The 15,724-nt window shown below is 41.6% G+C and overlaps 1 protein-coding gene across 5 annotated transcripts in view; it reads left to right on the forward strand.

The window, feature by feature from the left end:
- The window catches only part of MYO5B (myosin VB), a 391,629-nt gene that overhangs the window by 268,982 nt on the left and 106,923 nt on the right, over positions 1-15,724 (forward strand). For all 5 annotated transcript variants that reach the window (XM_042448811.1, XM_042448812.1, XM_042448813.1 and 2 more), the window contains one exon: positions 1,747-1,833. In XM_042448811.1, coding sequence (XP_042304745.1) covers positions 1,747-1,833 — 87 coding nt within the window. The remainder of the gene's footprint in view (positions 1-1,746; positions 1,834-15,724) is intronic.

The raw sequence follows: 15,724 nt of genomic DNA on the forward strand, positions 1-15,724 counted from the left end.
GAGGTAGAGCAGTAGGTTATCTAGCTTTTGCTTGAAGATCTGCAGAAAAGCAGAGTGCCCCATCCTCCAGGCAATTGGTTCCATTCTCGAATCCAGAAATTTCTCCTAATGTGCAACTTGAATCTACCCTTCTGAACCTTAATCTCATGGGGAACAAAGGTCATGTCTTTCTCCTCTTCAGTGTCACAGACCTTCAGGTGGTATTATATGCCCCGTTGGTATTCCTGCACACTGTTATATTCCTCCAAGATCTCCAACTCACTTATGTGATACACTTTGTTATACACTTTGCCATTTGCTACACATACTGCTAAGTAACTACTGTATTCTGTCCCCAAGGCAGCCATAGTTCGATAGTAACAGCAGCATTTCAGAGAAGTCTGTTTGTTACAGCTGGTGGAAAGAATTGCTGGGGGGTTTGTATGATGAAAGATGTTCAGACAAAATAAAATTGCTAGTGTTATTTATTAGTATAGAAATGGCATGACTGTGTACATGTAAGCAGAGTTCTGGAACGATGTACTAAATGCCAACTCATACGTATTTCACTTGGTGATTATATAATGGATTTCTTGCTTTGAGCCTGAAAGCCCTAATGGAATTTGTAACACAGCACACACCGAAAAGAGACACATTTCTTACTCTGTTGTCATGCATGCAGGCTAAGTCTTTTTATTATTATTATTATTATTATTAAGTCAAAATTACTCATTGATTCTGGCTCTACATGTTTTAAATGCCCAGGATCAAATAGTACATTGGTGAGTCTTTCTGTTCCTCATGTTGACCTGTGTTTTGGGGATCCAAAACTTAGAAGCAGAGTTTTTCATGAATAAAGATCCAGGTTCAGCTAATATCTTCATCTTAAACAGTCTCAGATATCAGAACTACAGAAACTTCTCTACCTGAGACCATGGAGAGATACCACATATCACTGTGGAATGAAGTAAGTGCAGCCTACAAGTTCTGTGCAGCCTTCAGAGCAGTTTTTGCTGTCTCCAAGGGTCCACACATTGCATTTTAAAAGTTTGGGAGGTTAAAACTCAACTAAAATAGCCAGTAATTCTACCACCAACCATAGCCTTTGGGAAGTTGCTGGTGACCACTTCTGGGATTTTTTTTTTTTTAGCAACCCCCGTCCCCGAATCTCCCATATTCTTCCTGGTCTTAAAATCAGAAAATAGTTATCTGCCACTTCTCCTCTGTGATCAGTGAATGAAGATGGAGTATGTTGTACATGCAGTTTTAAGAATGCTTTAACCAAATAATTCCTGTGTGATAACAGAAAGAGGTTCTCAAAACCCGGGAACTGCGTTTGAAAGATCTTAATAGCGCTGCTTTGGTTGCAATGTTGTTAATACTTGATTGCCATCTCCCCTCACAGCTTCTAATTAGAGTTTAAATTGTTTTTAACATAAATCTCTCCTTCGAAGAGCATTGAGCCTTCTCTACTAAGACAAATTTCTGTGATAGTTCCAGCAGTAAGTCTCCAGTAAAGCACAAATGCTGACCCTGTGCAGCAGGGTTGGGGAGCTGGACTTCCCAACATCCCTTGCCATTGGCTGTGTTTTGGAAGGGTAGTGGGAGATGCAGTCTAACAAAATATGGAGTACCATGTGTTTTCTGCCCTACTATAAAGGTTAGTCTTATGAACAGTCACACTGCCATCTTTAAAGTACATTTGTTAGGACATTTGGACTTCTTGTATTGATACATTCATACATGATATAAATTGTATCTTTGCAGTTTTGATCCAAAGAGAGCAGTCCAGCAACTGAGAGCTTGTGGTGTGTTGGAGACCATCCGAATCAGTGCAGCTGGCTACCCCTCAAGGTACTATACCTTCCAGTCTATCTTGCATTATTTAAATTTTTGTATTTTATTTCTTTTGGTGAAATTATCAAACACAAAAGCAAATACAGTCGTTAGTTCACACCGGAAAACATGAATCTCCACGTAATATTCAGAATGTTATGTTGATAGAGGAACAAAGACTTGAGAATGTAAGTAATTAGGAAAAGATTTAAATATGCACCATCACAGTAACCATTAAGCATTCAAAGCCTTTAATTGTTGGATTATTGACCTGTTATGACAAAAAGGCCTGGAATTCCTTAGGTTCAAGGCTTCTCTTTGGGACCAGTAATGATGGGCAAGGGTGCTTCTCTTGTAACTAAAATCGCAAGACAGAGCTAGGCACAGTGAAATTGTTGGCTCAGATAGCAAAGTGTCAAGATCAGAAAATTCACTGTTTCCCCTACTACAGTGCACCTACTACATATGTGAGCACACCATACGTAGCTTCTGGTTTATGCGGAAGCCGTGCGGAAATTAAATGAATGGCCCACATGCACCGCCGCGAGCACAAGCCCCATTATACTGAATGGGGCTCGAGCATACGCGTTATTCACTTTATGCGGGGGGTCCGGAATGGATCCCCTGTGTATGGCAAGGCTCCGCTATATTATGAAAGACTGTTGCTGCTTTATGCAGGTCTTCAGAGCTAGTTGCATCCCAAATGCTTGGCTCGAAGGAGTCACCAGAGCTGGGCATTATAGGTGGAATGCGCTGGCAGGTTGTCCATACTGAAAAAGTGAAATAGAGGATGCTAATATTTTACCTCCCCTCTCAAGCCAAGGCTCTCCTTGCCCACAGAAGTGGGATATATACGGGAATGTATTCCCAAGTCTAAGTGTGCACACTGGAATATGCCCTGAATTCTCTACATTGCCCTCCATGGCAAACACCAAATGATTCTTCAGCACGTAAGTCAATACAGAATAGCTGAGAACTTAGAAAGCCCACTTTTTAACTATTTGCGCATATGTAACATCGATTGTTTCCAGATCTCTGGAACAGTGGAACAAACTCCCCCGGAGTGTAGTGGAGTCTCCTTCCTTGGAAGTCTTTAAGCAGAGGCTAGATGGCCATCTGCTGGGGATGCATTGATTTGGATTTCCTGCATGGCAGGGGGTTGGACTGGATGGCCCTTGCGGTCTCTTCCAACTCTATGATTCTATGATTCTATGATTCTATGATTCTATTCATCAATGTATTTTTCCTTAGAGAGAGAGAAAAAATGCATTTCAAGGAGAAATCCAATTTGTATGTATTTCTCCCTCTGCTGCAATATAGTGTGACATTTCCTTAATATTTTTGCACATAGAAATTTACACTGTCTGAATATATTGAGCAATAAGTTGATAGTATTTTAGGTAAGGACTTGAGAGATACAAGATTTTTGGCTTTCTGCCACACTTGGCATACTCAGTGAAATTCTTCAAACCTAATTGTCCCAAGCTGCATTGCATTTAATATGTTTTGTAGCACTGGCCTTCAGACCAAGAACCCGTGTTTGGAATTTGCATCTTATTGTTTCATTCTTACTAAAGAATTTTTTTCAGTCATGTTGAAATTTGCACATCCCAGGTATAAAATCAAGGATAAAGATGACAAGGGCAAATAATCTTTGGAAAAATGTATCTAGCTTTATTGCTGAGCAGTTCCATTTTTGTTTTTTTTACTGCCAACATAATAATCAGTCTTACCATCGGCACCAATGGGATTATAAATGTAAAGTTATTCTAATGGTGCGAATCTCTGCTACCCTCCTTGTTGTTCTTTTAAGTTCAGCCTCAGAATGTTAATACACGTTAGCAAGAAAAAAGGGAGTAATGTAGAGTGTTCCCTGTGAGCCTCTAGAGAGACAAACAATCCTGCTAGTTCTCCCTGGTCTTCCTGCTTCTCACAGTGTGCTCCCATTAGTGACATTTCATGTATTGACCAATTGGCTTAGTGAAGACAGCTTTTTCACATTATTTTTGATAGATATTCCTGGGAAAACTAGTTCAGCTAGGGCCAGAATCAAAAGTTGGTATTGCTGGGCACCTTCCAAAGACTCAAAGGTTAATCTTTTTGGACTGCATCTCCCTGAATCTCCCAACCAACATGGCCATTGGCCTTGCTTGCTGTAGATATTCTGGGAGATTCAGCCAAATAAAAGTCACTCTTAGAAGCTGTAGCATGTATGGGCATAGAACAGGCCACATGAAGCTCCTGGACCCCACTATTTATTTATTAATTAAAATATTTATACCCTATCCTATATCATAAATCATAAAATCATAGAATTGGAAGAGACCCCAAGGGCCATCCAGTCCAACCTCCTACCATGCAGGAATACAGAATCAAAGCACCCCCAACACATGGACCTCCAACCTCTGTTTAAAGATCTCCAAAGGAGACTCTCCGAGGGAGTATGTGTACGAAAGTTCCTCCTAATGATGAGGTGGAATCTCTTTTCCTGCAGTTTGAATCTATTGTTCCATGTCCTAGTCTGTGGAGCAACAGAAAATAAGCTTTGTCCATCTTCAATATGACATCCCTTCAAATATTTACAGGGCTATTATATCACCTCTTAATCTTTTTTCCAGGCTAAATTTACCCAGCTCCCTAAATAGGGCATGGTTTCCAGACCCTTCAATATTTTGGTTGCCCCCCTCTGGACACGCTCCACCTTCTCAACATCCCTTCTGAATTCTTGTGCCGAGCTGGACACAATATTCTAGGTGAGGTCAGACCAAGGAAGAATAGCCTGGTACTATTACTTCCCTCAATCTGGATATTATACTTCCACTGATGCAGCTGAGAATCACATTGGCTTTTTAGCTCCTTCATCACACTGCTGACTCATGTTCAACTTGTGGTCTACTAGGACTCCTAGATCCCTTTCATAGGTACTATTGTCAACCCATCTTATATCTGCGCATTTCATTTTTTCTGCCCAAGTGTTGAACCTCATATTCCTCTCTGTTCAAATGCATTTTGTTAGTTTTGGCATTCTATTTCATTAAAGCCATTTTGAATTTTCATCCTGTCCTCTGGGGTATTAGCTATTCCTCCTAATTTGGTGTCATCTGCATCAAAAGATCTCAGGTAGGCTTATGTATAAAATAACAAGCCCCCCATGTCCCAAAACCTCACACCCCTTCCTCCCAATTATTACTGTGGTTTGGGGGGATTTTTTGTAGAATGCCCTAAACTTGTTAAAACATGCAAAAATAAACAAGCAAACCTGTCCACCATTAGAGGCATCCCCCAGAACCCCACAGTATCTCTGGGTTTTTTTCCTGCAGTCTCAAAATGGTGACAGGTAATGACACAATATCACTTCCTGTTGCCGTATTGCTAGAGAAAACTTAAATATTTGAGCTTGCGGGGGGGGGGGGGGTAACCCGCAGCAGGGGTTTTGAGGGGAATCTGGCCTCTGTATCCCATGTAGTTGCCCACCTGAGTCCACATTTGGTTGCCATTATTCACTCTTGGGTCCAGATCATCTTGTCAGTTACTCCATGTTCACCTCCTCTCCACAACCAAGCAAGTACAGGTTGAGTATACCTTATCCAAAATACTTGGGACCAGATTTGTTTTGGATTTTGGAGTTTTTTCAGATTCTGGAATATTTGCATATACATCATGAGATATCTTGGAGAAGGGAGCCAAGTCTAAATACAAAATTCATATATGTTTTCATTTGCACCTTCTACACGTAGCCCGACAGTAATTTTATCCACAATATTTTTAAATAATGATGTGCATGAAATAAAGTTTGTGTACATCAAACAATAAAAAAAAACAAAGGTGTCACTATCTCACCCACCTATTTGGAGAATTTTGGATTTTGGAGTATTTCATATCTTGGAATTCCAGATAAGGGCTACTCAACCTGTAATAGCAAATAAGGAGACAGAGCACTCCACTAGTCTTGGATACCCCTCTGCAAAATTGTGCAGATTGAGTCCAAAGAGAGTATGTTGAGTAGGAATGGCTTAGACTGTGGTTCATAGCCCAAGGGTTCCCGAGAGCCTGGAACTGCCACTGGTCTAAAGATGTATGAAGGTGCCCTCACTCCCAGTAGGCTTTAAAAATCTTACCTACTTCCTTAATGCTTGAACATATTTTTTATATTATGACTCCAACAATTCCCAAGCCAGTGGACATGCTTCCTGGGAACTTCTAAGAACACAGTCCCCCAAAAACAAGCTTACCAAGTTCTGCAGATCCTGCCTTGGAAAGGCGGTGGGGAGAGAGAGATATGAATTCCTGAAAGACAAATAAACAAATCCTAGTGCAAATGAAGACTAGAATTGGGAAGGGCAGCCATGAAAGTAGTGATCATGAATAATAATAATAATATCCCACCTCTTCCGATTGAGGATCAAGGCGGGTAACAACAAAGAAAATACAATATACAACAATAAAAACAACAAGCCCCACAAAACTCCGACCCAACACTCCCTCCCAACTATAAAATTAAACAATAAAAAATGTTTTAAAAATACATAACAATACATCAAAGTTAAAAACAAATCACAAGTAAGAAAAATAATAAAAGGGGGATTCAATTGGTTCTGGACATTATCAATCGGGAAAGGCCTGCCGAAAGAGAAAGGTTTTTGTCACCTTTTTAAAAGCCTCGAGTGAGGATAACTGACGAATCTGTTCCGGCAAGTCATTCCAAGTTTTTGGAGCGCTGGCAGAGAAGGATTTCCGGGAGGTCACCGCCAGTCTGGTCTTTCTAGATTGTAAAAGGTTTTTCCCGGAGGATCGGAGTGTAAGGGAAGCATTGTATGGGAGGAGGCGTTCCTTCAAATAGACTGAACCCAGGCCATGTAGGGCTTTATAGGTGATAACCAACACCTTGTATTGTTCCTGGAAGCTAATAGGCAGCCAATGTACTGTAGTGATTTTAAACTTGGATTTTCCGGCAACCAATCTGGCTGCCATGTTTTGAATCAATTGGAGCTTCCGGACGTGGCACAAAGGTTGCCCCATGTAGAGTGCATTGCAGAAATCAAGGCGAGAGGTTACTAGAGCATGTACGACCGTTTCTAGGTCCCGCTGCTCCAGGTAGGGGCACAACTGGCGTATCAGCCGAAGGTGATAACAGGCACTCCTGGCTGTCTCATCAATCTGAGAAGACAGTTGAAGCGACAAATCCAGGAGCACCCCCAAGCTGCGGACACAGTCTTTCAGGGGAAGTGTGGCCCCATCTAGAACTGGCAAACTTATCTCCATACCCGGATTGGGGTTACCTATCATGAGTACCTCTGTTTTATTTGGATTCAGCTTAAGTCTATTTTCCCTCATCCAATCCATTACCGACTTCAGGCATTCATTCAGGGGGGGAGATGCCCTCCTTGGTCACTGAAGCAGCCTGAGACATAGAGAAATAAATTTGGGTGTCATCAGCATACTGATAACACCCCGCCCATGTCTCCGGATGATCTCACCCAGCGGCTTCATGTAAATGTTAAACAGCATGGGGGACAGAATGGTGCCCTGAGGGACACTAGATGTCAGCTCTCTCATAGAGGAGCAGCTGTCCCCCAGCATCACCATCTGGAATCTGCCCGAGAGGTAGGAACGTAGCCACTTCAAAACAGAGCCAGCGATTCCCAACTCTCTCAGGCGTTCCAGAAGGATACAATGGTCTATGGTATCGAAGGCCACTGAGAGACATAACTCTGAACACTAAAGTGAGAATTGTCTAATCTGTTGTAGTCCCCATCATTATATATGGATGTGAGAGCAGAAGAGTAAAAAAAAAGTCAATAGGAAGAAAATAAATCTGTTTGAGATGTGGTGTTGGAGAAAAGTACTGAGAATACCATGGATGGCCAAGAAGACAAATGGGTTCTAGAACAGATGGAATCTGAACGCTGGAAGCCAAGATGACTGGATTATGGTTGTCATGCTTTGGCCACATCATGAGGAAAAATGAATCATTAGAAAAGATGATGCTAGAAAAGGTGGAAGGCAATAGAAGGAGAGAAAGACCATATGCCAGATGGTTAGACTCAGTCAGGGAGGACACAGGCCTGGCCTGCAGGACCTGAGTAGAGAGTCTGAGGACAAGGGTCTAGGAGGTGTCTGGGAGCAATAATTCAGAAAAGGAACTTTTCCAAATTCTTGCCATCTTTCCCCAACCTGTCACCATCCCAGAGGTACTGGACTACAAGTACCATCATCTCACAAATGTTGGCTGGGGATAATGGAGGGTGCTAGATTGGGAAAAGCTATGTTAGGGTATAGAAGCAAAAGTACAAAAGACTGGAGGGATCGGGGGGGGGGATGCTTGGCTGGTACATGGTCTTGTATGTCTTGGCCACTAAAAGTGGCCTTTAAATAGATCCCACAAAAGTGACTAACTGATTCATTAGCCTGCTGGTTCTCTCATAAGAAAGGATGGTAAAGGAAGGATTCCTTTGAGTAAAAAGTGAGGACATAAAAGGCTTTCCAGGCTTACTTTCTATGCTAAACATAGATTGCTTTACTTGAATCTGCGATTCATAAGGAATTCCTGTCCCACCACTGGGTTAACAGAATGGAAGGCTGTTAATCACACTTTGGTCTGTGCAGATAAGCCATTGCGATAAAGTTCAGCAGACCTTACTAGGAAATTATATTTCCCCCCATAATGTAGGGTTTTATTAATTTTTTTACAGCTTTACCATTACTATATAAAACCTTCCTAAAGCAATGAAAAAAATAGTATGACAAATTTATGATAGTCTGTCAACTATCCATAAAAAATTTACACCACTTTAAATTGTATTCTATTTATCTGATTTATATCCAGCCCTTTCTCAGAAAACAGCCAGAGAGGGCCTATGGGAGGGGGAAAGATCTAGTTTGATCACCAGAGTAGTCTTAACACAGGCAAGTTCTCTGCCAGTTTACCTTTGGGCAAGATTTACCTGTAACTCTGTTTATCATCAGAACCCATGAAGGGCCTTCTCAGTGGCTGCTTCCAGGGTGTGCATCTCCCTGCCAAGTGAGACTGATTATCGCACCGGAGTTAAAACATTCCCCTGTGCGTTCTAACGTGCATGTGTGGGGGTGCGCACGGAGCGTAATGGGAACCCGATGGGGCCCAGAATGCTAGTTTACTGCACATAGGAACGCTGCCACCAAGTGTTCCCATTGAGTTCCAGGGGACGTCATTTCTGGAGACGCTTTGAAACAGTTCCCAGAAATGGTGTCCCCCAGAACTTGATGGGAACGCTCGGTGGCAGTGTTCCTGTGTGCCGTAAACTAGCATTCTGGGCCCCATCGAGTTCCCATCATGCTCTGTGCGCACCCTCACGCGTGCACATTAGAACGCACCAGGGAACGTTTTAACCCCGGTGCGATAATCTTCTAAGATGTGTTCAGTTTCCACCAGCAGCCATAGAAGCTTTTATTCTATGAGTAGCCTATTTTTGGCAATGGACTGAGTGCTTTTAATAGTTTGTTGCTGGATGTCCATGCATGGAAAGGGGTTGGACTGCATGGTCTTCATGGTCTCTTTCAGTTCTGTGGTTTGTTTGTTTTAAAATAATGGCCAGCATTCACTAGGACAGAATTCAAAGATACAGCTGTGTTAGTCTGTGGAGTCAATATGTAGAGAGATCTTGTAGCACCTTTGAGACAAAGTGAAAGAAAGAAGTTGGGAGCATGAGCTTTCGTAGACTTAAACTCATGCTGCCAACTTCTTTCTTTCAGTGCATCTCAAAGATACTACAAGATCTCTCTACATACTGATTCACTAGGACAGTTAGGAATGATTATCTAGAACAGTAATTCCCAAACTTTGGCCTTCCAGGTGTTTTGGGCTTTCAGCTGCAGCCATTTTGGGCAATAGTCAGTAATTTTGAGAGTGAAGTCCAAAACACCTGGAAGGCCAGAGTTTGTGAATCACTCACCTAGAGACACACATTTGTGACTACTGTAGTTCTTATTTACAACCTCTACTTATTCACTAGTTTAGGAAGTATGAAGGGACTGTTAAAGTCCCCTAATTCCTACTTACTAGGCACCAGCTACTGCAAGCAATGGGAATCTGTTTCCATTTTGATCAGAAAGCATATAACTGATGTTTCTAGCTACTCGTGTGAGCGATCTTCTGAGGGGGAGTTGTGACAGGGACCCTGCTTCTGGCTGTCACACTGGATATTGCTTGTGGGGCAGGACAGGAAATGTTAGTCATCTGCTTCCGATTTGATGGGGGGCAGATCTCTGTTGCTCGCAAAAGCTGCTGCTCAGTATGCGGAGATTGAAGGCAGGGTGGATCTAGGACTACAGTAGGTCTTTAAGGGTTTGATTCCAAACCGCCAACCCCCCACCTCCATTGATGTCAAAATGCATGGATGCTCAAGTCTTATTGCATACAGTTGTATAGTAAAATGGTATCCCTTATATAAAATGGCAAAATCTAGGTTTGCTTTTTGAAATTCTCTAGAAAAATATTATCAAGCCATGAATTGTTGAATCTGTGGGTGCAGAATCCATGGATATGAAGGGCCAACTGTACTTAGCTACATAAGTGTAGTGGTTACTTAGCTTTGTAGGTGATACAGAATCATAGCCAATGCTTTTACCTATTTTTTATCTTTACGTGCTTTTTAAACTTGTCATAGATTGTCTTTGAGTCTCAATTCTGAGAGAAAGGTTAGATACAAGTCAAACAAATAATAAATGCTATAGTGATGAAGGATCCTTCCTGGACTGCACCATCTTGGTGTTGAGGCTGCCTGCTTGAAGGCTCCATTATGAAAGAAAAGCCTCCTTTCAGATATAAAATATGTATTCCATAGATAGATCCAAATTCCTTCCCATTTGTCTCAGCAGCAGGTATGATAACCAAGTGACTCATGACCTTTCCCACTTTTCTCTAGAATCCTTTTCATTTTACTAACATTGCTTTCATTGGGTTTATTTATACTCCATCTTACGATCAAAAAGGCATGCCTAACAATGATAACACAGAGATTAATAAATAAATTACTGATTGAAACATTAAAACAAATTAAGGACATTCAGGCATATGTAAGGACACAGTGACAAAAAACATAGGCTGAACTATTTATTTATTTAGTCCATTTCTATGCTGCCTTTCTCCCAGAAAGGGATGCTAGGCAGCTTACAGATAAAATGGTTAAAAGGATTTTGCAATAAAAAATTTAAAATGATTAAAATCAATAATAATAATAATAATAATAATAATAATACTTTTATTTGTATCCCATTTTTTGTCAAGACAACCAAAGCGGTGTACAGAGATTAATATGCCTCAATATATACATAATACCTCCCTCCCTTAAAAAAGGATTAAACAGTATAAGGGTAAAATTCAACAATTAAAAACCAAAACGATAACCAATACCAATAACCGATAACCATGGGCTCATCACATGTGTGGGGGAATCTTGTGTGGCCGAGGTTTTTTTATTACGGGAAGGCCTGCTGGAAGAGATCTGTTTAAACGGCTTTCTTAAAGCTGTCTAAATTAGTAATTTGACGGATCTCATCTGGCAGGCCGTTCCATAAGTTGGGAGCGGTTGCAGAAAATGTCCTTTCTGTATTCTTCTGTTGTTGATGGCAGGGCCTCAGGGTGGGAGGATATGCAAAAGAGGATTAGGTCTGCTAATTGGTGATCATTGTCTGCTAGGAAAGCCCCTGACCCTTATCTAAAGCACACACACTCAGTATAAAAGCCTCCCTGACACAAGCCTGTTTGAATAAAAATGCCGTTACCTGCCATCAAAAGAAAAGCAGGGAAGGGGGCAGTCTAGCTTCCCATGGAAAAGAGTTGCAAAGGTGGGAGCAGCCACTGAAAAGGTTCTCTCTCAAGTTCTCACCAAGAAAGCCTCTTATAGTGGTGGGACTCCATAGATCTTAGGAGCCTAGCAGGTTTGCATGAAGAGAGAACAGTATTTCAGATAGTCTGGACCTAAGCCATGGAAGGCTTTATAGGGCGTGACCATCACTTTGAACTGCGCCCAGAAATGAACTGGTAGCCAGTGGAGTTGTTTCAACAAGCAAGTTATATGCTCCCTATTTCTGGCCCCCATGGGTGCCAGATGTTCCTTATTATGAGAGATGTCTCTTAATTGAGGTTCAGAAAGTGTGTCCTTTATCAGACTGGTACGTATCCCTTGTTATAAGTGGTGTCTTCTATTTGAGGCTTGAAAAGCTTTTCAAGATGCACCAAATCAGTGCATGGTGTAATTTATGAATGTGGACAATATGTTAATTTTACAGAAAAAAATATATGTCTAAGTTAATTGAAATCAATACTTTCATTTGCTATTTAGGCAAGACACAAACTTGTCAATAGCTACTTTCTGATTATCACTTCCAAATGTCACGAATTTCAGCTGTTCCTTATTGCTGTTTCGAAAACCTAGCAACACTAGTTGGCACCCAACCTCTTAGACCCCACCAACTTCAGTGCATAGATCAAACTACAAACCTAGCCACCTTTGTCAGGAAACTTGAGCTGAAAATGGCCACCAGGAAACTTAGAACCTGCAAATGTCTCTGTTTTGACCTACAATTCCCAGAATCTTCCCGTTAGCATGGTCACTGGCCATGTTGGCAATGGGATTCTGGAAACTGTAGCCCATAATGGTAAATTTCTCATGTTCTCAAGAAAGCCCATTTGTTCTAAATGTTCTTTTTAAAATTATTTCATTCCAGACGAAGGTTTACTAGTGTTCAAGTGAACCATCCATCCTTTTATTGACTTACATTTGTTAACCACTTAACCCATGAAGCCTTTTTTGTTTTTCACTATTTGTTTATTTATTTGAAACATGATATCCCATCAAGGAGCAGGAGTCCAGGGATCAAATCCTTCCTCACTTGGCCCTAGAAACCCAGACCACCCAATTTGGGCGCCCCTGGGGATGAGGCCAGACAGGCGGGGTTCCGGCTGAGGCTGGCCATGCTCGCCAGGAGGTGCCCCGCATCGCCACTCCAGGAGCCCCCTGTCTCGCTGCCTGGCTCCCACAACACAACCTGCACCCCAGACTGGCCACCTCCTCCTCCTCCTAGTGGGGAAGACAACATCCCCCAAAAAGGAGCGATCACACTATTTCATAGTGGGAACAAGGAGTCTTTTTGATTCGATCCCCAACACGGAGCGAGGGCGAATCTGCACGCGAATTAAATCATAAGTGGAAATGGGCCCTTAGAATTCTCTGCCAGAGAGCTCTTTAGGCTTCATCAGACGACAAGTCCCAGGACTCCACAGAATGCAGCAACAGCAAATAAAGTGGAATCATAGTGATCTGATATGTCTTAAGTGATTCAGGACTATAAAGTTCATCACCAGCATTTTGAATTATGCCCAGAAGCAAATTACTCCATATATTCTCCTGGAAATGCTTGATCTCATCTGATCTCAGGATCTATGCAGGGTTGGGCCTGGTTAGTACTTGCATGGGAGACCATCTGGGAATTCCGGGTGCTGTATAGGCTTGGGAGCCAGTGTGGTTTGAGTGATGGACTAGGACTTTGAAAATCAGGCTTTGTTTCCCCGATTGACCATTGAAACCCACTGAGTGACCTTGGGTGAGTGCCACAATCCCAGCCCCAGAAAATCATGTGATAGGGTTGCCTTAGGGTGGCCATAAATCAGAAATGACTTGAAGGCACACAACAACAATACTCCCTTCAGTCTCTCATCTTAAGGCATTTTGCTTTTTGTATGAGAGGCTAGGCTTCATACAGGAAATGTATGGAGATTTCCATAGCTTTTTAAAACTGAAAATGAGCTATGAGAGGCTGCCAGTTTTAGCGGGGAAACAAAGGAGGGCTTTTTCACAATGCCTGCTCAAAGTAACCCTTACCTAGAGATAAGGAAAGCATCAGAAAGTTCTGAGTAATCTGATTACCAATTCTTCCTCCTCCCAGACCCACAACAGGATGCATCCTACTACAAACCCAAAGGTGGCAAGATGTCCACTTCCAGATTCCTAGCCCACTCATATTGGTTGATTCACTGAAGCATTCATGTTTTGTATACACCTTATATGCATAGCTTAAAAGGTAATTTTATACACAATATTTTAAATAATTTTGTTTATGAAACAGAATTTGTTCACAATAAACCCGCAGAAAGCAAAGCTGTCACTATCCCAGCCACTCATGCATAGAGTTTCAGATTTTGGAGTATCTTAGATTTTGGAATTCTGGATAAGAGAGACAACCTGTAATTGTATACAGTATTGACTATTCAAAGACATAGCTGTGTTAGTCTGGAAAATCAATATGCAAAGTGATTTTGCAGCACCTTTGAGACTAACTGAAAGAAAGAAGTTGGTAACATGAGCTTTTGTAGATGCCTTTGAAAGGAAGTAGGCTCAAGTCTACGAAAAGCTCATGCTAGCAAGTTCTGTCTTTCAGTTAATCTCAAAGGGGCTGCAAGATCCTTTTGCATATGAATATTTACTAGTTATTTAACTAGACCTGTAACAAAAAGTAATAAAAATGCAGCTTCTCCATAGTTGTAGTCTCTCTGGCAGACCATGAAAGGTAGGCTTTTGTTGTGACTTCTCCACATAACACTAAACTAAACTATGGTTTAACATTAGAATCAGACCAAGGATTTTATACTTAACATAAGGCCAGAAAATCTTTAGTCCCACCTGAGAAGATGACTGAATTAACCAGCTGGGCTACAGATTCTGTCCACAGCTGTCTGTCTGGGTAAAAAACCATGTACTTCAGCTTGACTTGTTTCACTCTGTTTGACCGCTGGTGAACTGCATAGTGGGATGAGAGGCAAACTGGTTCTGTTTCCATTGTTCTTCTGATATATGTCATCTTAGAGATGAAGATTGTTTTTACATCCTCCACAATCTTGTTGGAATATTTTGTCTGTTCAAATATTCCCTGTTCTTTCTTTAAGAGATAGGTTTTGGTTTTGTGAGCATTTTAATCATTCCAAATAGCAGAACTACAAGACTAGTTGGTTTTATATCATTCCAAAAAATGTTCAGGAACTGACTGATTTTCATGCTAGAGTAAAATTTCCTTGTATAAGCTAATTTGGTAGATAGTGCTCAAAGTCAGAATATGATTCCACTGTGAAAGGAAATAAATAAATGGATTTATTCACTTCCCTTCCCACACTCTTTTGAGGTCATGAGGTATTGTGTGGAACTTGTTTCACATAGAAAAGCATTGCTCACCATGTTGGATGGATGCAGAAGAAGCTAGTGAACACATATTTGAGAGCGTGCATAATTTCTTCTACTAAAGCATTGATATCTGAACTCTGAAATATACATGTAGAGCTTGAAACTCTTCACATTTGCCTCTTTTGTGCTCTCTGTTCCTTATGAACTGTTATAATGGGCTTGATTCAAATAGATAAGGAATGAGAAATGTGTGCCCCCTGATGGTTTTGAACTACATATCCACCAGGGACAAAGGGAAGGGGGAGGTTTGGGGGTCCAGACCCCCCCTTCAGGCCCTGGGGGCCTTCAAGTTCCTTCCTCCCCCCTCCTCCCCTCCATCAAAACCACGGAGAAAGCTCAGAGAGAGAGAGAGAGAGAGGGGAGGGGGAGGGAGGGGGTCCTTGTGATTTCTTTCTCTTTCGTTTCCATCGGAGTTCGGCTTCCACTCCTCTGCCTCCTCCCCCCTCCTCCCTTGTGCTTTTGCCAGAATAAAAGTCTCTTCAGAAGAAGGGAAGGAAGGGGGAAAAGGAAGGAAGAATGAGAGGGAGGGAGGGAGAACTGAAGAAAAGAAGGAAAAGAAAGGGAGGAAGAGGAAGGGGAGAAAGGAAGAAAAAAAGAAAAAGGAAGGAAGGAAGCTTCTAAAGGGAAATATAAAAGAAAGAAAAGGTGACTTTTAACTTTCCTTTCAGCAGTTATATCCATGTACAATATAGTAA

This window comes from Sceloporus undulatus, chromosome 2 (genome assembly GCF_019175285.1).
Source record: "Sceloporus undulatus isolate JIND9_A2432 ecotype Alabama chromosome 2, SceUnd_v1.1, whole genome shotgun sequence".
In the NCBI taxonomy this organism is placed as follows: Eukaryota; Metazoa; Chordata; class Lepidosauria; order Squamata; family Phrynosomatidae; genus Sceloporus; species Sceloporus undulatus.